The sequence below is a fragment of the Symphalangus syndactylus genome, chromosome 12, assembly GCF_028878055.3.
Source record: "Symphalangus syndactylus isolate Jambi chromosome 12, NHGRI_mSymSyn1-v2.1_pri, whole genome shotgun sequence".
NCBI classification, from domain to species: domain Eukaryota; kingdom Metazoa; phylum Chordata; class Mammalia; order Primates; family Hylobatidae; genus Symphalangus; species Symphalangus syndactylus.
This window is the reverse complement of record NC_072441.2, coordinates 68,649,584-68,674,340: the sequence shown is the minus strand read 5'-3', so window position 1 is coordinate 68,674,340 and position 24,757 is coordinate 68,649,584. Positions and strand designations below refer to the sequence as shown.

General features: G+C 40.1%; 1 protein-coding gene across 4 annotated transcripts in view; it reads right to left on the bottom strand.

Annotated features, from left to right (window-relative positions):
• The window catches only part of SLC22A15 (solute carrier family 22 member 15), a 91,196-nt gene that overhangs the window by 54,040 nt on the left and 12,399 nt on the right, over window positions 1–24,757 (bottom strand). For 3 of the 4 annotated variants that reach the window (XM_063624652.1, XM_063624651.1, XM_063624650.1), the window contains exon 2: window positions 20,848–21,060. The exons of the other annotated variant lie outside the window; for it this stretch is intronic. In XM_063624652.1, the coding sequence (XP_063480722.1) occupies window positions 20,848–21,060 (213 nt within the window). The remainder of the gene's footprint in view (window positions 1–20,847; window positions 21,061–24,757) is intronic. 4 annotated transcript variants of the gene reach the window in all.

The following is a 24,757-nucleotide window of genomic DNA, read 5'->3' as shown; positions in this document are numbered from 1 at the left end:
CCTTCCACACTTACTACTAGCCCAGGAAATGATCAAAATTCAAAATTGGAAGTAGAGTTTCCACTGAATACTTTTCACTTTTGCACCATCATAAAGTCAACAAATCATATGTCGAGCCATCCTAAGTTGAGGACCACCTATAATGTGTTTTAAAATCAACTTCCAAAGTGGTTATTTTCACATTTGGCTGATCTTTTGTTTTAGGGTGTATCTTACTCCACAGTGTGTGTTTTAAATACAAATACCTAATAAATTTCCATTTTTCAATTGAATTGTATCATTTACACTTACTGTCTATCTGACATCCTGGTGTACCCATATGACACAAACAAGCCATCTCCAGGTTTCTTTCTTTTCCTTCCTCCACCGAATAGCCCTGTGCTGTTATTATCCTTCCCTACTGTATTAGAGCACAAAGATCAGGAGATGTTTCTCTTTTTTCTTTTTAAGAGACAGGGTCTTGTTTTGTTGCCCAGGCTAATCCATGAACTAGGAGATGTTTCTTAAGTTGATCATGAATATTAGGAAGACCAAAGAGCAAGAAGGACCTCTGTCATACTGACTCTGAGAACTGAGACACATATCCAGCCTCTACTCTGTGCAACTTCTCCTTGGCTCTGCAAATGAGATAAATTTGTCTGCTTCCATTTTTTCCTGTGACCTAAACAACCCATTGTAGGTTTTTTATTTCTTCTTCTAATTTATAGTGACATTTCATGGAATAATAGTTGAAAAACATGCTATAACCACAAACCACTCTAATGAAGGGAGAAGTGAATGGTAAAGAAAAAAATCATTTACACCAAGCTTTTACAAGCAGTGAGTCATTTCCCTCCCACAAGTGGGCTTTGCCCTTTCTAGCCCTCACTGTTTTGGCTCAGGGCAGGTGACTGACTCTGCATCACCCACAGATGAATAATGTAGGACCACTGTCCTGCAGAAGTCTAGGTAAGGGTATGGTTACCCAAAGAAAAGCAAACAGATTTTTCATTCCACTTTTGCCATGAAGCATGACACCTGCCAAAAAGACCACTCTCAGTACACACTGTGCCCTCCTCTCCCCACTCCCCACTTGCAACCCCACCTCCTCCCCCGTGAACTATTCATTCTCCACGACACACCTTAAGTCTCGTCTGACTTACCCCAGAGGAGCTTACCACTCTCTCCTTTCTGCCACATCACCCTATTTTTGCTTTACAATGATGCATGGTGAAGTGTGTCCATTTGTCTCTCCCCTATGATGCTGTGAGCTTCTTAAGGGCATATTTGTATCCCCCATGCTAACCTTACAGTGTCTGTCAGCACTAATTAATTATTTGCTGAATTATTTATGTAAGAAGAGCAAGTGCCATCGTCTTATAGGCATCTTCACACACAATATCTCTGGGTCATGACTTCAAGCATCAGGTTGTGGATTTACAGGCATACAGGGAACTACCTAATTGGTCACCATTTCCTTGGAGCCACCGAATGCCATTCTCTTGAAAAGGAGTGTAGACAGATTTAGAATTTAAGGGGGTTTCCTTCTTCCTATAGCCAATCTGACAGCTAGAATACTTGGTTTTATCTTTAGCCCCCGAAAGCACTTTACTTGGTCCACAAATATCCCTACTGAGAGAAGGATATACAATCATGCAGGGATAAGAAATGTGCCATGGATGATTCACAGTATATCAAGGAACCTGCAAGCCAGGCAGGGGCTGTGGCAGTTTAGACAGTAGTACCTAGCCCCTCAGCTGGCTGCTGTATCCCTTCTAAAAGGCAGACTTGTTCAGAGACCCACATAGTTCACTAGTCCCAACACAGCCTTCTCCGAAAGGAGGACATACCACATGACTGTTCAGGGCATAGCCCACCTAATCATAAAGAAAAGGAAGACAAAGGGCAGGTCACTCTGGTTGCCCAAGCAGGTCAACCAAAATGGGCAAACAAGACTGGGCCTGTGCCTATTGATTGAGCCTCTTGTTGCTGGAGGTCATGCTTTGATGAAAACCAAGTCATATTATAACTGCCAGGGCCCTACCCAGACTCCCAGCTTGTCAGTATTTCAAGGATGCAGGGATGAAGCCAACAGCAGCTTCCTAGGATCCCTGTAGCACATCCATGAGGGCTCTACACAATCAGAGAGCCGCTACGGTCTCCTGTGAAAAATTCTGAATGGCTCTGATAACAATTCCAACCAAACTTCAGCCCTCCCCTGGCCTATATTTAAAATAAAAATAATTACAACTTTGTACATGAAAATCTAACTTCAGGAGAAAATCAGGTAATCAGAGGCCTCCTGTGACTAGGGAGTACTTGGACAGGCTATTTCAGGAACAGTTTCATGGTGATTAACTAACTTGCTTCGTTTCAATGTAGTTGTCACTCTGAATTACCACTTAATGGGTGAAGTGTGCAGGCTATAACAATCAGTAGTACAGGCGTAAGGAAGCAAGACATTAAAAAAAATTAGCCCCTAAAGCAATTAATTGCAGTGAATTTTTCAAATAGTTTTAATACTCTGTCTTTTGACCCCAGGGTATGGCTTGGGGAAAATATATTAATCTCAAGATGATAGTCAGTCAATTTCAGCTCTTCAATATCCACAGTGATATTAAGAATTCCAACCTTATACTTTTTGGTTGCAAACATTAATTAAGCATGATAATTGTGTGTCTCCATGATATTTGGTGCTTTCTGAATGAGTCAGAGCTCAGGGAATAATCTGAATACAGCAGACAGCAATTTGCTACATAAATTCGCTCCAATAGCTATTAGCTCATTTTAGAATAGTCAAGACTCCTAGATTAGAGTTTTGCATTAAATACCAAGTTAATCACATCTACCTAACCTTTTATTTGCCCTTCCCAAAAACCTTTCTAAAGAAATTTCTGCAAGGCCTGACCCAAGTGTAATAAGGTGCAGGGTAGACATTAAAAATGTGTGTTTTTAACACAGTATCTTTAAACTATAGAGTTTCGTAGAATCTCTCTTAATATTTATCTTCCAAAATTTTATGTGACAGGTCAACAAGACTTCATATTTGTTTTTTAACTTTGATTTCAAACAAGATTATTTCAATATGAACCAAACATTACCTATATACCACAGATTATATATTAAGGATATTCACCAACTTAGTGACATGTTTAGGTACCAGTTTCAATACTCCTTTAGAGATTTGCAGGAGCAAGTGAGAGTCTAGTGAGGTCATTGAAATTGACTTAATGCTAAGAAATTAAGTGGAGGGTTTAGTTTGGCACTGCACTTCACCGTAATAAGGATGAACTCAACACAGTGCAGAGACTAGTGGCTCCTCAAGGACAATGGCTAAAGAGTGACTGATGCCAACATGCTGCCTGGTGCTGCTGGCCTTGGCTGTCCCTTGATCACCATTCACATTATTCTCCATTCTGCTGCTGTCTCTCCATTGATTCTTATCATTTTGTTAGCAGCAGCAGGAAACTTTCAAGCTACCTATACCATACCAGCACTCGGAACAGCACCCAGACAGGGCTCTAAAGCACAAAGCAGAAGTATAGTGCATGAACTAACATATAATTCACACTCTGAACGGTGGGACGGGGGCACACAGCACAGACACTTCATTGGTACCTCAATATAAAGGACTTCAGGAAAAACAAGAGATTCTGTGTTAAACATGTGAAACAGAGGAGGCCTTTGTTAGGTCTCCCTGAATCTATTCAGAGAGACATGGTGAATGTTGTCACTGGGGCAGGTGGTTGTGGGGGTCTGAGAATACAGTGAACTGCTGAGAGCATGAGACTTAACTATTGTTCATTCAATTTAATTCTCCTTTGTTATTTTTTGTTCTATTAGGAAACATGTACATTTATTTTAGCTTGACCAGCAATAAAGCTTAATGTAATCATTACTACTTCTACCGTACTTGAGTGAGTTTTGTGGGGGTGGAACACTGGCCAGGCTCCTCATGAGTCTGACACATATGCCCCAGGTCACATTATCTTGTAGAAGGCAGACGCTGACACCACTCACAGATGGGCTGCCTGCCTGGCCTCCTTCCTTCTGCTGGCCCATGCCACAGTGGCCAGCCTTGTTTACTAACTGTGGGGCACTGAGGAGGTCACCCGGCTACTCTGAGCCCATGTCTTCTTCCCTTTTTAATTAGCAGACTAGTATTATTGCTTTCCCTTCTCCCCTAGAATTCACTCTGTCCAAAGCACTCTCAAGCAGGTGACTGCGAGCATCTTATTTAGCTTTCAGCCTAATGTGTTGGGGAAGAAATGAAACTTTTTATGTGAGGAATGTGAGCTCTTCCTAAATTACTGGGCCCAGAGAGGCACTGGAATGAAGCAGCAGTCATGTCCCCATCTCCCCTCGAGCTAAGTGTCATCTCTTGAAGCTGCTTGCTATGTGGACTCTAGATTGATGCCACTGGTAGCTATACATTAACCTAACAATGCTGCACACTGGACACCATAACCCCTACTCTACAGTTCAACAATATACAGCCAATTGCTGATCAATGTTATTTATGTAAACTAATAAAAACTCCTAACAAACAATCTTGTATCCACTTACTCCTTGTTCCTCTTTTTGCCTTTAAAAGATTACTTGCCACAAAGATTGAAAAGAGCACTTCCTACAGTAACCGGGAAGTGTTTCCTGGGCAGCTGTCCTCACCCTGGCTCAAAGAATCTCTTTAAAATTATATTTTGTGCCTCGGTTTCTTCCTTTAGGTTGATATTTCATGCCCCATACACTATCTCCCCACGGTCACTGTGCTAACTGTTCTCAAATCCGCCAAGGGATACTCCCATTGGCTCTTCCTGTCCCTTCACTGCCAGTGAGCCATGGGGCCCAGGCAGAGTCGATCTTCACCCTGTTCTCATGGACATGTTTCTGGGGCTGCCACAAATGGCTGGCGGTAGCAGAGGTGCTGAGGCCCTGGACCCTACTCCTCTGCAATGACAACAGCAAAGTATCTAGCTCTTCTAAATACTGAAATACCAACTAAGATACTATTTAAAACTAAAGGCTTCTATTCCTTTTTGTTTTTTAAAAAAAGCTTGAAAATCACTGGTGAAGTGGAAAGAATATGAGCTCATCGAATCCCAGACTAGCAGCTTAATAGGTGTATGATTTAGGGAAAATTCTTTAAATTCTCTTCATCTGTTATTTCACTAATAGAGTGGGGTTGTTGGTAGGACTAAATACACAGCATCTATGGAAGGCCTCTGGCAGAGAGACTCCCATCCCAGAGTGCATTTTTAAAAAGTGGTTAGCTGCCTCTTCCCTCTCTCCTATAGCTACCAGACCTTGTATAAACTTATCTTCTCACCCACAAACTCAGTGCAAAGTATGGAATGATCTTGTCACAGCTGAGGATCCCATGGAGGTTGTGGAGTTCTGTCCTGTTGTGTGGGTCAATGATGCCACCTGTACTCCTCCACCAAAAAGTAGGCAGGCCACGGCCACCCTTGCAAAGCATCATGAACCCACTCAGGCTGATGCAGCCAGTTCAGCATCTGGAATCCTTAAAAGATAACTGATCCCAAATCATGACCCCAGAGTTCTCAAGGAGCCCTGAGGGAGGGCGGAGGTGCCACGGGGCAGCAGTATGGGGATCTCATCTAACTGTGCAGCAGGGACAGCCCATGCCCTGCTCCCCATGTTGTTCTGGATACATCTTGGAGCACCTGCTGGAGACTGAGGGTCACTATTTGCACAGGTAATTTGTACCTTGAAATAAACCTCTGAGGGTGGATAACTGTTTGACACCCTGGTGGGATGAGGAATATAATGTGTGCCTCTATATCATGGGAAGAAAGTACCAAGTATTTAGAAACGTATAATTATGAATAACTACAATCAAGGTGGATAATAGCATATACATCCAAGTCTACGCATCTCATTGGCTACACATGATGGGAATGAGAAAGAGGACAGATGAATAACACAGGAAGAGGGAGGGAGACAGGGTGAGGAAGCAAGGGTGAGAAACAGAAACAGAAAGGCACACAGAGGCAGAAATGATAAAGACAGACAGAGGGAAGGGCAAGACAGAGAGTGAATGCAATGGATACAGAAAGAGAAAGAGAAACAGAAACAGAGAGGTAAATACAGACAGACTGAGATGAAGAGACATGGGAACAGGCAGAAACAGACACACAGACAAAATGACAGAGACAAGAAAGAGCAATAAGGACAGGAGGTGGGGAGAAGAGAAGGAAAGGAGGGAGGGAGGGGACACAGAGATACAGATTGACAAAGACAGATGGCAAGGGCGACAGCGATTCACAGATGCACCCCACTGGGCTAAGATACAGGTAACAGGAAGAAAAAGATGTAGCTACTATCACAGGTGGCAAGGTGAAGGCTGTCTCAGCCCTTAATTCTTTTCCTCTCGGAGCTGGTTTAAAGATCTTCAGCACTTGCCAAGGAAGCCGTTTCATTCAATTTCTCCTGTTTCTAACACTCTTTATCTTGAGAGTAGTAGTTCCCTGGGTTCTCTTTGACTAATTCACCCTTCCTTCTGTCCCCCACCTTCAGTTGGGCACTGTTTATTGTGAGATCCTAGAAGTTAGCACAGGAGATACAGTGGGGACCAGGGTGCCTCATCTCTGTTGTCCTGGAGTGCAAGATCTAAGAGCTCTCTCTCCTTATAGCAAGCCTTCTCTAATATAAGGCAGGTAATAGTTGCTCAGTGAACACTTGTTAATAATGGTATCCCTCTGGAAATATCTAAAAGGGCTCCTAATTATAGATTAGGATACATACAGTGGGACATTCTGCATAAATGTTGCTTAGGTCAAGCTGTCACCCTGGTACCACAAGCATTCTAATCAAGATTGCATTGTCCAGTGGTGGTCAGCTGTCCTTCTCTTCAGAGAGCTCATTCTCCAGCAGGAGCTAATATAAAGGGTTGTCAAAAATGGGTGCTTTGCTTATTCTTGATTAAAATAGCGGCCTATTGACTAGTAATAATGAATACCAAAAGTGGGCTAACACTGTGAAATCAAAGGCATTCAAGATACATGGATTATGTCCATATATCAGGGGTACTCCCTACCCTTGCAGGAATTTGTGAGATAATCCAATGTGTAGGTACTCTACCTACAGGGTTATGCTCTCAGCTAAAACTCCTCCTTGGTCCTGAGCCAACATGAACTCTAGAAGCTTCTTTCTTCCTGATGCTGGCTGAAGAGTGGAGGTTGGGAGTAGGAGTGGTGGTATCAGTACCCTGCCTATGGAAAATTGGAGTTTACCTATAGTGACCTATCATGGAAGCAGTGTTCAAAACATTTAGGAGACTAATGAGCTAGGACTTCTCAAGTCTGCAAGACAGTTTTTTATGTGCTACTTTGATTACAAGAATTTAGTTAATAAATGTATATATTGTATATGTGGCAGAATTTGGTCTGGGATTTGCTTTCATTATAATGTAGTAATAGATTTATTGGGGAGCAGACCTATAGTTCTCACCCATTTCAAAATCCTATGGAGATCCTTAAGTAAAACCAGGGCTTTTTGGAGAAATGATTAATTTCATGTTTCAGGGGTGGGAGGTACAAGATGAACTTGGAATATCTTGTTGATAGGCATGTCAAAAGGACACAAGAGGGATCCCACTTCGAAGAAGACTAAGTAGGCATGCTTTTCCTTATTCCTTCCACTAAAGATAAGAACAGAAACCAATAAAATTCAAAACAGAAAAATGATAGAGAAAAATCAATCAAACAAAATGCTCGTTCTTTAAAAAGATCAATAATATTGACAAATCTCTATAATGACTGAGAAGTAATTAAATAAGAAAAAAAGACACAAATGTCCAATACCAGGTAATAAAAGAAGGGATATCATTTCAGACCCTGAAAATATCAAAACAAAGATAAGGTAATACTATGAAAAATTCTACGCACATAGATTTGACAACTTAGATAAAATGGAACAATTCCTGGAAAAGTACAAACTACCACAACTCCCCCAATACAAAATAGATCATTTGACAAAATAGCCCCATAGCTATTAAGAAAATTGAATTCATAATTTTAAAACTCCCCAGGAAATCTACAGGTCCAGATAATTTCATTGGAGAATTCTACCAAAGGCTTAGGGAATTAATACCAACTCTACACAATCTCTTCCATAAAATATAAAAGAAGGGAACACTTTCCAATTCATTTTATAAAGCTAGTATTACTCTGATACCAAAACCAAAGATAGTATCAAAAAAGAAAACTACAGAGCAATACTCCTCACAAATATAGAAGCAACAATCCTTATCAAAATGTTAGCAAATAGAAATCAGTAACATATAAAAAGAAGCATGTACTACCCAAAGATGCAAGGCTAGTTCAATATTTGAAAAACAATCTCTGTAATCCATCATATTACAAAATAAAGAAGAAAAATTACACAGTCATTGCAATTGATGTAGAAAAAGTATTTGACAAAATTCATTATACATTCATAATAAAAATTCTCAAAAATATTGGAATGGGGAGGAGAAAGAGCAAGATGGCCGACTAGAACACTCCAGCAATCAACCTCCCCACAGGAACACTAAACTGAACAACTATCCACAAAAGAAAGTATTACCAAAACACCAGGGGCTTGCTCTAGGTCCTGCTGCTTGCCACACAGAAAGCCAATCACTGAGACAACAAGCATTGCCAGGGAAGAAGGCTTTATTGGGTGCTGCAGCCAAAGAGATGGGAGATCAGTCTCAAATCTGTCTCCCTGACCAACTAAAACTGGGGACTTATATAACAAGGAAGTAATATAGCTACATGCAGGAAAACAGGAACTAAGGAGAGGTAAGGAAGCAGTCATGATAAATGAGGGGTCTGGCCTTTCACTGTCTGGATGCGGTGATCTGCTGAGTTTCAGTTCCTTGATAATATCTGGGAGGCCTAAGGTCAGTTTCCTGAGGAAAGAACTCCAATAAGACAAATATAACTTTCTCTAGTTTTAAGAATAGAAGGGTCAATTTCTATGTTTATTCAAAAGAAACCATAAACATCAGCTCTTTGGGACAATTGGGTGAGTTTCAAAAGGACCTTCTTAAGAACCACAAATCAGGACTGATCACAGTACCTAGTTTTAACATCACATCAAGGAAAGAGGCACCTAACAGGGTAGGAAAGACAGTCTTGTCTTTCCTTCCCCCAACCCACAGAAATACCACATGGCACAGGAAGAGAGAATCTGTGTGCTTGGGAAGCAGAGAGCACAGTGATAATGGAACTTTGCACTGGAACTCAGTGAGTCCCTTCACACTACAAAGCAACACAGGGCAGAATTCAGCTGGTGCCCACAGAAGGAGCATTTAGATGAGCCCTAGCCACAGAGGAATCGCCCACCCCAGTGGTCAGAACCTGAGTTCTGGCTAGCCCCACCACCGCAAGCTAAAGAGCTCTGGGGTCTTCAATAAACTAGTCCTTGTGGCCTAGACTGCAATTCCTGGTCAAGTCCTGGTGCTGGGCTGGGCTCAGAGTCAGTGGACTTGGGATGCACATGATCCAGTGAGACACCAGCTTGTGTAGCCAAGGGAGTGCTTGTACTGCCCCTTCTGCAATCCCAAGCAGCACAGCTCACAGCTCCAGGCAGAGAGGGAAGAGTGAGTAAAGAGGGCTTTGTCTTGCAATTTGCATACCAGCTCAGCCACAGTAAAATAAAGCACCAAGCAGAGTCCTGATGCGCCCATTCCAGGCCAAAACTCCTGGATGACATTTCTAGACCAACCCTGGGCCATAAGGGAACCTGCTGCCCTGAAAGGAAGGACTCAATCCTGGCAGAATTTACCACCTGCTGATTAAACAGCCCTTAGACCTTGAACAGAATAAATATCAGTGGTAGCCAGGCAGCAGTCACCATGAGCCTTGGACAAGACCCAGTTTTATGTTGGCTTCAGGTACGATCCAGCACATTCCCAGCTGTGGTTGCCATGGGGAGAGACTCCTTCGCTAGAAGAAAGGAGAGGGAAGAGTAAAAAGGACTTCATAACTTGGGTACCAGCTCAGCCACAGTAAAATAAAGAACCAAGCCAACTCTTAAAGTCCCTGATTACAGGCCTTGGCTCCTACATGGAATTTCTAAACCCATCCTGGGACAGAAGGGAACCCACTCCCCTGAAAGAAAAGTTCCATGCCTGTCAACTCACCGCTTGCTAAGTAAAGAGCTCCTGGGCCTTGAATAAACATCAGTGGTAGCCAGGCAATAGTTGCCACAGGCCTGGGACAGTGTTGGCCATGGGCAAAGGCTCCTTCTGCTTGAGGAAAAGAGAGGGAAAAGTAAAGGGGACTTTGTCTTGCAATTTGGGTACCAGCTCAGCCCCAGTAAAATAAAGCATGAAGCAGATTTTTAAAGCCCCTGATCTCAGGCCCTACTGCCTGGGTGGCATTTCCAGACCCACCCTGGTCCAGAAGGGAACCTGCTGCTCTTAAGGGAAAAGATCAAGTCCTAGTAGGAGTAATCACCCACTGACTAAAGAGCCTTTGGGCCTTGAATAAACATCAGCAATAGCCAGGAAATAGTTGTCACAGGCCTTGGACAGGACCTAGTACTATGCTGACTTCATGTGTGACCCAATACAGTCCCAGTGGTAGTCGCCAAAAGAGTGCTTATGTCATCCTTCTCCTAACTCCAGGGAGCTCAGCATGGAGAGAGATGCTGTTTGTTTGGAAAACAGTAAGTGAAGAGAACAAGAGGCTCTGCCTGGTAATCCAAGAAATTCTCCCAGATCTTAACCAAGACCACCATCGTATCTCTACAAGTTTGTAAAAGTCACAGTGCTACTAGGCTTGAGGTGTTATCTAATGCACTTATGGCTGCAGTGACCAAAAACTTAGATCACAACACTCAATTACTTTTGAATATTTTGAAAGCCTTCTCAAGAAAGACAAGTACAAACAAGCCCAGACTGCAAAGATTAGAATAAGTACCTAACTCTTCAATGTTCAGGCATTGATGAACATCCACAGGCATCAAGGCCATTCAGGAAGACATGACCTCATCAAACAAACTAAATAAGGCACCAGTGACCAATTCTGGAGTGACAGAGATATGTGAACTTTCAGAGAGAATTCAAAATAGCTGTTTTGAGAAAGCTCAGTGAAATCCAAGATAACTCAGAGAAGGAATTCAGAATCCTATCAGATAAATTTAACAAAGGGATTGAAATAAAAGGAATCAAGCAGAAATTCTGGAGCTGAAAAATTTGACTGACAAAATGAAGAACACACCAGAATCTCTCAAGAGCAGAACTGATCAAGCAGAAGAAAGAATTAATGAGCACTTAAAGACAGGCTATTGAAAATACCCAGTCAGAGGAATCAAAAGAAAAAAGAATAAAAAATAATAAAGCATGCCTACAGGATCTAGAAAACAGCTTCAAAAGAGCAAATACAGAGTTATTTCCCTTAAAGAGGAAGAAGAGAAAGACATCAGGACAGAAAGTTTATTCAAAGAGATAATAACAGAACTTTCCAAACCTAGAAAGAAAGATATCAATAGTCAAGTACAAGAAGGTTATAGAACACCAAGCAAATTTAACTCAAATAAGACTACTTCAAGACATTTAATAGTCAAACTCTCAAAGGTCAAGGATAAAGAAATGATTCTAAAAGCAGTAAGAGAAAAGAAAAAAAATTACATATAAAGGAGCTCCAATATGTCTGGCAGCAAATTTCTCAGTGGAAACCTAACAGACCAGGAGAGAAAGATGTGATATAGTTAAACTACTGAAGGAAAAAGACTTTTATCCTAGACTAGTATATCCAGTAAAAGTATCCTTGAAACATAAAAGAGAAATAAAGACATTCCCAGACAAAAGCTGAGGGATTTTGTCAACACCAGACCTGTCCTACAAGAAATGCTAAAGGGAGTTCTCCAATCTGAAAAAAAAGGACATTAGTGAGCAATAAGAAATTACATGAAGGTTGGCCAGGCGCGGTGGCTCATGCCTGTAATCCCAGCATTTTGGGAGGCCAAGGCAGGCAGATCACGAGGTCAAGAGATCGAGACCATCCTGGCTAACACGGTGAAAACCCGTCTCTACTAAAAAAAATACAAAAAATTAGCTGGGCGTGGTGGGTGGGCACCTGTAGTCCCAGCTACTTGGGAGCCTGAGGCAGAAGAATCATGTGAACCTGGGAGGCAGAGCTTGCAGTGAGCTGAGATCGAGCCACTGCACTCCAGCCTGGGTGACAGAGTGAGACTCCATCTCAAAAAAAAAAAAAAAAAAAAGAAATTACATGAAGATACAAAACTCACTGGTAATAGTTAAGTACACAGACAAATACAGAATATTATAACATTGTAATTGTGGTTTATAAACTATGCATATCTTGAGTAGGAAGACTAAGAGATGAACCAATCAAAAATAATAACTACAACAACTTTGTAAGAAAGACAGTATAAGAGTTATAAATAGAAACAACAAAAAGTTAAAAAGCAAGGGGATGAAGCTAAAGTGTAGACTTTTTATTAGTTTTCTCTTTGTTTGCTTGTTTTTGCAGAGTTAAGTTGTCATCAGTTTAGAATAATGGGTTATAAGATGTCATTTGTAAGCTTCATGGTAACATAAAATAAAAAAACCTACAACAGATACACGAAAAATTTCAGCAAGAAATTAAAATATACCACCAGAGAAAATCGCTTTCACAAAAAAGAAAAAAGGAAGGAAGAGAAAACCACAAAACAACCAGAAAACAAATAACAAAAGGGCAGTAGTAAGTCCTTAATTATCAACAATAACATTGAATGTAAATGGACTAAACTCCAATCAAAAGATACAGAATGGCTGAATGGATAAAAAAACCAAGACCCAATGATCTGTTGCCTATAAGAAACACACCTCACCTATAAAGATACACACAGACTGAAAATAAAGGGATGGAAAAAGATATTCCATGCCAACGGAAACCAAAAAAGGGCAGGAGTAGCTATATGTATATCAGACAAAATAGATTTCAAGATAAAAATTTTAAAAAGAAACAAAGAAGATAATTATATAATAATAAAGGGGTCAATTCAGCAAGTGGATGTAAGAATTAAGAATATAGGCCAGATGTGATGGTACATGCCTGTAATCCTAGCACTTTTTAGGGTGGAGGCAGGCAGATTGCCTGAGCTCAAGAGTTCAAGACCAGCCTGGGCAACCCCATGAAACACCAACACTACTAAAATACAGAAAATTAGCTGGGCATGGTAGCACACACCTTTAGTCCCAGCTACTCGGGAGGCTGAGGCATGAGAATGAATTGAACCCAGGAGGTGGAGGTTGCACTGAGATCATGCCACTGCACTCCAGCCTGGGTGACAGAGCAAGACTCTGTCTCCAGAAAAAAAAAAAAAAAAAAGAACAAAAATATATATGCATCCAACACTGGAGCACCCAAATGTATGAAGTAAATATTATTAGGGCTAAAAAGAGAGATAAACCCCAATACAATAGTTGCTGCAGACTTCAGCACATCACTTTCAGCACTGGACAGGTCATCCAGGGAGAAAAATCAACAAACATTAGACTTAATCTGCACTATAGACCAAATGGACCTGCATTATAGATCAAACATTTACAAAACATTTCATCCAATAGCTGCAGAATACACATTCTTCCATTCTTCTCCTTAGCAAATGGATCATGCTGAAAGACAGACCACATGTTAGCCACAAAACAAGTCTTAAAAATTTCAAAAATATTAAAATCATTTCAAATATCTTCTCCAATCACAATGGAACAAAACTAGAAATCAATAACTAGTGGAACTTTGAAAATGATACAAACACAAGGAAATGAAACAATATGCTTCTGAATGACCAGTGGGTCAAAGAAGAAATTAAGAAGAAAATTTAAAAATTCCTTGAAACAAATGAAAATGGAAATATAATATACCAAAACCCATGGAATACAACAGTAATAAGAGGAAAGTTTATTGCAATAAGCATCTACATCAAAACAGTAGAAAAACTTCAAATAAATAACCTAATGATGCAGATTAAAGAATTAGAAAGCAAGAGCAAACCAAACCCAAAATTAGTAGAAGAAATAATAAAGATCAGAGAAGAAATAAATGAAATTGAAATTTTAAAAAAGTACACAAGATCAACAAAATGAAAAGTTGTTTTTTTGAAAAGATAAAACCAATAAACCTTTAGCTAACCTAAGAAAAAAAGAGAGAAGACCCAAATAAATAAAATCAGAGATGAAAAAGGAGACATTACAACTGACACAACAGAAATTCAAAGGATCATTACAGGCTACTATGAGCAACTATATGCCAATAAGTTGGAAAACCTAGAAGAAATGGATAAATTCCTAGACACATACAGCTTTCCACGATTGAGCTATGAAGAACTCCAAAGCCTAAATAGATCAATAACAAGTAACAAGATCAAAGACATAATAAAAAGTCTCCCAGAAAAGAAATGCCAGAGACCCATTGACTTTACTGCTGAATTCTACCAAACATTTAAAAAAGAACTAATACCAATCCTACTCAAGTACTCCAAAAAATAGAGGAAGAGAGCTGATTCTACTTCCAAAATGATCCTTCGAGGCTAGTATTACCCTGATACCAAAACCAGACAAAGACACATCAAAAAAAGAAAACCTAGAGGCCAATATATCTGATGAATATTGATGCAAAAATTCTCAACAAAATACTAGCAAACCAAATTCAACAATACATTAAAAGGTCATCCATCATGACCAAGTGGGATTCATCCAGGAATGCAAGGATGGTTCAACATATGCAAATTGATGTGATACATCATATCAACAGAATGAAGAACAAAAACCATACAATCATTTCAATTGATGCTGAAAAAGCATTTGATAAAATTCAACATCCTTCATAAAAATCTGCAAAAAACTGGGTATAGAAGGAACATGCCTCAACATAATAAAAGCCATATATGACAGACTCACAGCTAGTATCATACTGGAGAGAGAAAAACAAAGTCTTTCCTCTAAGATCTAGAACAAGACAAGGATGTCTATTTTCACCCCATTATTCAACTTAGTACTGTTAGTCCTAGCTACAGCAATCAGACAAGAGAAAGAAATAAAGGGCATCCAAATTGGAAACGAAGAAGTCAAATTACCCTTGTTTGCAGATGATATGATCTGAAAAAAAACTAAAGACTCCACCAAAAAATTATTAGAATAGAAACAAATTCAGTAAACTTGCAGGATACAAAATGAACATATAAAATCAGGGGCATTTCTATATGCTAACAGTGAACAATCTGAAAGAGAAATCAAGAAAGTAATCCCATTTACAAAAGCTACAAATAAAATAAAATACTAAAAAATAAACCTCGCCAAAGAAGTGAAAGATCTCTACAGTGAAAACTATAAAATATTGATGCAAGAAATTGAAAAGGACACAAAAAAAATGGCAAGATATTTCATGTTAATGGATTGGAAGAATCAATATTGTTAAAATGTCCATACTACCCAAAGCAATCTACAGATTCAATGCTATCTCTATCAAAATACTGATGACACCTTCACAGAAACAGAAAAAAATCATTCTAAAATTTATATGGAACCACCAAAGACCCAGAATAGCCAAAGCCATCCTGAGCAACAACAACAACAACAACAAAACTGGAGCAATCACATTATTTGACTTCAAATTATGCTACAGAGCTATAGTAACCAAAGCAGCATAGTATTGGCATAAAAAGTGTTGGAATTATGGGAGGCTTCCTCGATTTGATAAAGAGTATCTATAAAAACCTATAGCTAAAACTGCACTTAATGGTGAAAGACTGAATGTATCCCTTCTAAGATCAGAATCAAGGCAAGGATGTCCACTCTTACCATTTTATTCAACACAGTGCTAGACATTCTAGCCAGAGCAATAAGGTAAAACAAAAGGCATACAGATTGGAAATGGAAAAAAAAAAACTGTCCTTACTTTTTATATGACTGTCAAGAAAATCCCAAATAATCTTCAAAAAGCACCTAGAATTAATAAGCGACAACTTAGATGAAATGGACTAACTCCTTGAAAAGCACAAGCTACACAACTCATACGATACAAAATATATCATTTGACTCACCCTATAACTATTAAAGAAATTAAATTCATAATTTTAAAATTTCCCAAAAGAAATAATATAAGATTAAGATTAAAGGATAAAAGATTAACATATAAAAATGAATTGTATAATATTTATCTATACTAGCAATAAACACGTAGAAACAGAAATTTAAAATACAGTACCATTTACAATCCCTCAAAAAAAAAAAGAAAAAGAAATATTTAGATGTGAATCTAATGAATTAATCTAAAACCTAATGAACCTAAAAACATGTTCAGGGTTTGCATACTAAAGATATGAAACGCTGATGAAAGAAATCAAAGACACTCAAAATAACACATAGTGTTGATGTATTGGAAGACTCAGCATAGTAAAGACGTTGATTCTCCCCAAATTGATAAGCAGGTTTAACACAACTTCTATCAAAATCTCATAAATATTTTTTGGTAGATACATACAAAATTATTCTAAAATTTATATGGAAAGGCAAAGGAACTGAAATAGCTAAAATACTTTTGAAAAAGAATAAAGTGGCAATCTATCCCATTCCAAATCTGCTTATATAACTAATAAGTAATTATATAACTAATTAGTAATAAAACTAAGCCTAGATGAATCTGCAGATAATTATGCTGAATAAAAAAAGCCAATCTCAAAAGGCTTCTACAATATGATTCCATTTTTACAACATCCTTAAAATGAAAAACTCATAGTATAAGAGGGCAGATTAGTGGTTACTAGCGATTAAGAAAAAGGTAAGGGATGGGAGGAAAGTGGGTGTGGCTCTAAAAGGCCAACATGAAGGATCCTTGTGGTGATGGGAATGTTTTGTGTCTTAGCAGTGTCAGTGTCAATATCTCAGTTATGATATCATACTATGGTTTTCCCCATTGGAGAAAACTAGGTAAAGAGTACACAAAATTTCTCTGTATTATTTCTTGCAACTGAATGTAAATCCACAATTATTTCACAATAAAAATTTTAATTAAAAATAAAAGGACACAAGAGGCAGCTTGAAGAGGTTCCCACTGGTAAATTAGGAAAAATTTGACTTCCAAAATAATTCAGAGCTGTAATAAATTACAAATCACTGAAATCCAAGATTATATACATGTGGTTGATAAATATATAGGCAAACAGGCAGACAGAGACAGACAGACAGACAAGGGAGAAGAAAGGGCTCTTGCTTACAGTAGAAAGTATGCAAGCTAGTAAATGCGATGGAAGTGCTGGACTTAAGAAATAACCATTTTGGGCTGGGCACAGTAGCTCACACCTATAATCCCAGCACTTTGGGAGGCTAAGGAGGGGAGATCACCTGCGGTCAGGAGTTCGAGACCAGCCTGGCCAACATGGTGAAACCCTGTCCCTATTAAAATACAAAAATTAGTGGGGCATGGTTGCAGGTGCCTGTAATCCCAGCTACTTGGGAGGGTGGGGCAGAAGAATTGCTTGAACATAGGAGGCAAAGGTTGCAGTGATAAGAAACAGCAAATTTATATAACCTGAAAGTGATTCCCCATAGTTCTCTATCCCTTGAAATGAAAAAAAGATAGTAACTGACAGGGACAGGGGAGAATATCAGACAATACTTGGAATGGCTAATCAAAATTAAAGTCACCACTAAGGGCAGATGGATATAGTGTGTCTTTTGATGTGATACCCTGAGAGGGATACATTATTTATGTACTATTCTGACTTGGGATGCAAAACCAACCCGAATGAGGAATCATCAGACAGATCCAAAACGAAGAACATTCTTATTTTGAAAAAGAGAAGAGGTACAGATGCTTTAAAAATATCAAAGTTATAAAAGAAAAAAAAAGGCTGAAGGTCAAACGATACTAAAGAACTATGACAACTAAATGTCATGTGTGATCCTGAATTGGATTCAATACATGAAAGGAAAATACAACGCTATCAAGGATGTTATTGAGTTAAGTGACAAAATTAGGTATTGATGGCATACAACTAGGTATAGTTTAAATAAAACTATAGTATCAATGTTGAATTTCTTGACATTGATAACTGTGGTGTGGTTATGAAGAGAACATCCTTATTTTTAGGAAATACATGCTGAAGTATCTGGGCATAAAAGAACACTAACATATGCAACTTTCAAATGGCTTAGGAAAAAACAGAGAGACAATAATAATGCTAATGAGGTAAACTAGTAACAACAGATGAAACTAAAAGAGATAAGGGGATTCTTTGTACTAATCTCACAATTTCTTTCATTTGAAATTATTTCCAAATAAAAAAGGTTTTAAAAATTATTTGGCTATAATTACTCACCAAAAAGAACCTAAGAGATGTATATGCCAATTTGGATTGGATATATTCCTAAAAAGCACAATAATTAAGAGCACAGGCTTCTGAGTTAAGACAAATTTAGCTTCAAAACTCAGCTCTGCCATTATTAGCTAACACTGACCTCAAGGGGTCTCCATTTTTTAAATCTGTAAAATGGGGGAAATGGTTCCTACCTCATAGAATTACTTTGATAATTAAATTTTACATATATCACAATCTCTGGCATATCATAATCATTAAACAAAGCTGTTTGTTATTTTAATAGGTTAGGAGTGGTGGCAATGGTGGTAGTGGTGGTGGTGGTGGCGCTGGTGGTTGCTATAGGCCATGGAAATACAAAGATGACCAAAACATGGTTTCTGACCTCAAAGAACTTTTAGAGATGAACCACAAACAACAGTCTGTAACATAAGTGCAAATAAATTAGTACTGGAACAGAAACAAAAGCGTATTTACTCCTGGGGAGTTAGCTGGGAAGACTCACAGGGAAGGTGACACTGAAAGTGAGCCTTAGAGGGTAGGTAAGGATTTCACCAGGTGGCAGCCAGGGCAAGCGGTGAGGGCTTTCCTGATAGTAATAGGTTATGCTGACAGCTTGGGTCATGTGTGGGAAATAGTAAATATTTCTATAGGGGTGACAGCGGGGGAAAGTGCAGAGTGGGGCTGGAAAAGTACACTTGGACCAAACTACGAAGTGTGAGAGGTCCTGAATGTAACTCATAGGGTCTCTACTGTGTTCTGTGTGCTGTGGGAGAATCACTGGAGGTTTCTAAGTGAAGAGTAACATCAGGAATTGCAGTCAGAAATGCTACTTTGGTGGTCACTCAAAAATTAGTCTAGTAACTTTTAGAAGTGGGCCACTCCATGGGGGACTCCTAAGAAAAAACCAAGAAAACATCGTCCTTGGCATGTCTCCCCCTTTTTTAGTATGCCTCATCCAAAGCAGAATTATCAAAATAGTCAACAACAGGTAAGGCTGGCTAGGCCATGGTGCGGACATACAGACAGACAGACATACACACACACACACACACACATACTCTCACACACTGACACACACAGGAGAGTGGCTTCCAGGAAGGAGTGGTCAAGGAATTTTGGGAGAGCTAACTAGCAGGGCAACCAGAAATGAGAGCTGGCAAGGGTCCCAGAGGCCCCCTGTTGTACCAGTCATTTACCCCATTAACTGGATCATAGGGTCCGAGGATGGGGCCAGGGTGTCAACAGACACATGGATAGCTTAAGAGGAGCAGGCAAAGAAAAGGAGAGTATTTCTACATTTTAACAACCAACACCAGTGCCTTCCAGCTGACCATGAGATCTGCCCCCATCCAGGGTTTCTCTTCACCAGACCATCTACCCTCAGATTCTTTACCTCTGGGCTCAGAAGGACCAGAAACTTCTCTCTGGCCAGCAAAGCCCCCTTGAAAGTAAGGCTTCCTGACCATACTAGGTGGTCTTGTCTGTGTTTTACATTGTACAGTCAAGGTGCCCCATATTGTCTACACACAGGACTGGACTTAAAAATGAACTATGGGCCAGGTGCAGTGGCTCATGCCTGTAATCTCAGCACTTTGGGAGGCCGAGGTGGGTGGATCACCTGAGTCAGAAGTTCAAGAGCAGCCTGGTCAACATGGTGAAATCCCGTCTCTACTAAAACTACAAAAAAAAAATTAGCCAGGCTGGGCCAGGCGCAGTGGCTCACGCTTGTAATCCCAGCACTTTGGGAGGCCGAGGCGGAAGGATCACGAGGTCAGGAGATCGAGACCATGGTGAAACCCCGTCTCTACTAAAAATACAAAAAAAAAAAAAAATTAGCCGGGCGTGGTGGCGGGCGCCTGTAGTCCCAGCTACTTGGAGAGGCTGAGGCAGGAGAATGGCGTGAACCCGGGAGGCGGAGCTTGCAGTGAGCCGAGATCGCGCCACTGCACTCCAGCCTGGGTGACAGAGCGAGACTCCGTCTCAAAAAAAAAAAAAAATTAGCCAGGCATGGTGGTGGGTGCCTGTAATCTCAGCTACTCGGGAGGCTGAGGCAGGAAAATTGCTTGAACCTGGGAGGCAGAGGTTGCAGTGAGCCGAGATTGCGCCACTGCACTCCAGGCTTGGGCAACAAAGCAAGACTCCGTCTCAAGAAAAAAAAAAACAAAAGAACTATGGGTGTTATATATGAATCGTTACATTTCTCTGTGTTAATTTTTGCGTATTTAATAAAGAGAGATTAAAGTTTTAATTCACTTTTTAAAAGGACATCATAATCAACATACTGTTTTTTTGGAGTTTGTATCTTTTCATCTAACTAGTTTGGAAAGATTCAAGCTTCTCCCATGTGTAGTAAGAGGAAAAGGAATGTGTTCTCATAGAATGTTCTCCTTTGATCCACTAAAACCTTTAACTTTTAAATTTACTAGTTATTTGAAAATGTGGCTGATATTTAAATCAGCAAGACAAGAAGAGTAGCTCCATCTGGACAAAGAGAGACATTTATTTAGTGATTGGAACCGCCTGTGTTACCTCCGAGGCGATGGAGGTGAAGCTGCTGCTGAAATGCACGTGCTTATGGATCTCACTGCCGTTGGCTGTCAGGAGCCAGTCCCCAAAGGCCTGGTCTTCACCAGCTGACTGGTTACCGTGGCTCTGATTTGGCAGGAGCTCTGCCAGGTCCCAGTGGTAGGATGGCGTGGCCCCAACCAGTGCAATGAGGATGGCCTCCGTGGCCACGTAGAGCTGAAAGAGCAAACACACAGAACCAAACACTGCAGACATTTGCCATCAATGTTGAAGACACTTAGCAGGCTTGCAAACCTTGGAAGATCAGTGTCTTGCTTTTGTATTTTTATGAGCTACAGATATAAGCCACATCAGAAACAAAGGAGAAAAACATGAAAAAGAACCTTTGTGATCTACCACGAACAGAATCATTGGCAATCCCACTTGTAAAACACTTTATAGTTTTTCAGAGGGTTTTCTTTCTTTGAGATATTTCTGGTGCTAAAGACACTGCTTATATGCTTATATGGTTCAAAAGCAGAAAGGCAGGAAAAACATTATTTGCTCTGATTTAAAAGAGTAATATTCCAGCTATTATCTCTTCAACACTGTATCTTCAGGTCAGATAAGCATTCACTAGGGTGCTAGGAGTATCTTGGCATTGGATTCATGATCTAAACAAGAGACTTTCTGTAGTATAAGTGTCTCAGAAAACAACATATATTATATTGTTTTACTAAAGCAGGTAGGCATAATATGTACTAGAGTAGGCACTATTTTAAAATATGATATACACCTCATAATAAGATTTTAAGAAATTTAAAGTCCCAGCTATAGATATTCATTTTGTAGCATTGAGTGGTACTTAGTCTTGGTTTGATCTAACCATAGTTGTCCCCCTACAAAGAAAATATATTTCACGTATTCATTCAAGAAATACACTTCACACATTCATTCAAGAAATATTTATTAAACATATATGCCATTTGTCACTGACTGTTCTGGGCTTTACAGCTACTTGAAATTGGGTTTATAAGTCAAGCCCTATTGCAATCTTTTTGTGCTATGGATTTTTAGTATTAACTCTCATTGTTGGACGATTATTTCAAGTTTAACACTTATTAAGAAAACACATAATTAGTCTGCTCCAGAGTAAGACAATCTAAATAAACTATCCCTATTAACTTAGAACTTGATGTCTTAAAATACCTTTAATCATCACTCCTGCAGTCCCGGCACTTTGGGAGGCCGAGGCAGGTGGATCACTTGAGGTCAGGAGTTTGAGACCAGCCTGGCCAACATGGTGAAACCCCATCTCTACCAAAAATACATAAATTTTCTGGGTGTGGTGGTGGGCACCTGTAATTCCAGCTACTCAGGAGGCTCAGACAGGAGAATCGCTTGAACCCAGCAGGTGGAAGTTGCAGTGAGCTGAGATCACACCACTGCACTCCAGCCTAGGTGACAGAGCAAGACTCCGTATCAAAAAACAAAAAACAAAAAAAAACAGATGTGATATTTCCATTCTGGGTAAGGCTGAGAGAGGATCTAAGGCATTCTCAATCTACTTTGAGTCCATCGACGGTGGGCCTCTCTGGAGAGGTACAAAGCTGCCGTGGGTCAGGATGCTGGGTGATTTATTATACACTGCAAGGGAAAGTAAGTTCCTAGACTTATATGTTTTTTTTGCAAAAATAGGCTCCTATTTGCATACCGTTACAGAAGTTTTCGAATAGGAGGTAATCAGCTTATAAAAATAAAAACCTTACTAACTATAAGAACAGATAGATTACACATTTAGCAGCAGCTATAATTACAAAGCCACTTACACCCATTTAGTAACTGCCCCTGATTATTATACTCTGCTGAAATTTAATTGATGGGTATAAAACAATGAAAAACATGGGGCAAGGGAACTCGGGAGGAGATGACTCGAAACACACGTTCTAGTGAATGCACAGCCTTCAATTAGGCAAAGCAAATTAGTCATGTTTTCTAAATGTACCCTTTCCTACCTTTGTTCATACCATTCGCTTCGCCTGGAAGGCACTTTCTCCTGCTGCAAATGTTTGAGCTTTCCCCATCCTCCAAGATGCAACACAGGTATTACCTCCTCCATGAAGCCTTCCTTACTGTCTTGCTTGTGTCTCCAACCCCTCCAGAAGTCCTCTCGTGTTTCTTGCTGCTCACTCCTAAAGCTCCATCTAGACTTTTGAGTGCATGAACCATTTCCTTCACTGTATTATATTTATGTATTTGCTTATCTTATTTTGTTCTATTGAAATATACTCTCCTTAAAGGCAGGATCTATGTCTGATTCACCTTTGAGCTTCCAAAGCAAATAACCCAGGGCCTACACACTCAACATGTGAATGAATAAATGACCAGGATGGAATACCAATAATAGCACATGCCTTTATAATGCTATGTGCCAGGCACGATTCAAAGTTTCTTTTGAATATATGTTATCTTTTTTTTTTTTTTTTGAGACTGAGTTTCACTCTTGTCACCCAGGCTGGAGTGCAATGGTGCGATCTTGGCTCACTGCAACCTCTGCCTCCCAGATTCAAGCAATTCTCATGCCTCAGCCTCCCGAGTAGCTGGGATCACAGGTGCCTGCCAACACGTCCAGCTAATTTTTGTATTTTTAGTACAGACGAGGTTTCACCATGTTGGCCAGGCTGGTCTTGAACTCCTGATCTCCAGTGATCCACCTGCCTCGGCCTCCCAAAATGCTGGGATTACAGGCATGAGCCACCGTGCCTGGCCAACATATCATATTTTTATCTGGATTGTTCTAGGATAAGCAAACTTATAGATAAAGAAGAAATGCTCCAAAGGGTCCTCTAATCTGAGGCATGGTCCATTATGAAGGATACCATTCTCAATAAAGCCAGTTTGGAGAAAACAACTCAAAAACAAAGTGATGTTGCCATATACCCTTATTCATAATGTAGGGAATAGTGAAATCTACCTAATCAGTATTATCTGTATTAATCAGTATTAACCAGTTTTCTTTCTAGCAACCTGCAGGCAGAATAAGCACTTTCCACTTTTCTCATCTTCTCTGTTCTCCTCCCACTCTTCACAATGTCTTCCTCACCCACCTCCTGCGCATGCACACACACACAGATACACACACACACACACACACACACACACCCAAGGCCCTCACAGAACACACAGGTCCACAGCTTTATGCCACCAGAAGAGTCAGAAACTTGCAATTCTTCTATGCAGTGCCAGCCTCAGTAAAACGGTGTTAGCCTTTCTGTCTCCTCCAATACCCATAGTCATGCTTACTTTTGCTAACCATAAGGGAGACAGAAGAGGCAGGCAGTAATGATACTGTTTCATAAATGCTATGCAAGGGGTATTGTGAGAAATTAGGTCAGAGAGGCAATGCTTAAACACTGCATTCAGATTAATACTAGGTACTCGGCCTGGTGCAGTGGCTCACACCTGTAATCCCAGGACTTTGGGAGGCCAAGGTGGGTGGATCATTTGAGGTCAGGAGTTCGAGACCAGCCTGACCAACATGGGAAACCCTGTTTCTACAAAATACAAAAAAAAAAAAAAAAAAAAAAATCAGCTGGGCATGGTGGCACATGCCTGTAGTCCCAGCTACTTGGGAGGCTGAGGCAGAAGAACTGCTTAAACCCGGGAGGCAGAGGTTGCAACGAGCTGAGATTGCAGCACTGCACTCCAGCCTGGGTGACAGAGAGAGCCCCCCCCCAAAAAAAAAACAAATAGGTCCTCTATTCCACAGTCACTTACACAAGGGTCATATGGTCATATAAAGTCAAAGATGGCTTAGCATTAACTAGCCATGGGGAGGAATCACCTACACATAGAATATGGGGGTGGTTCTCTTTGGTTTGCTATCTTTGGCAGTGACAAATTCACACAGCTCACATCGTATTCCTTTCCCCCC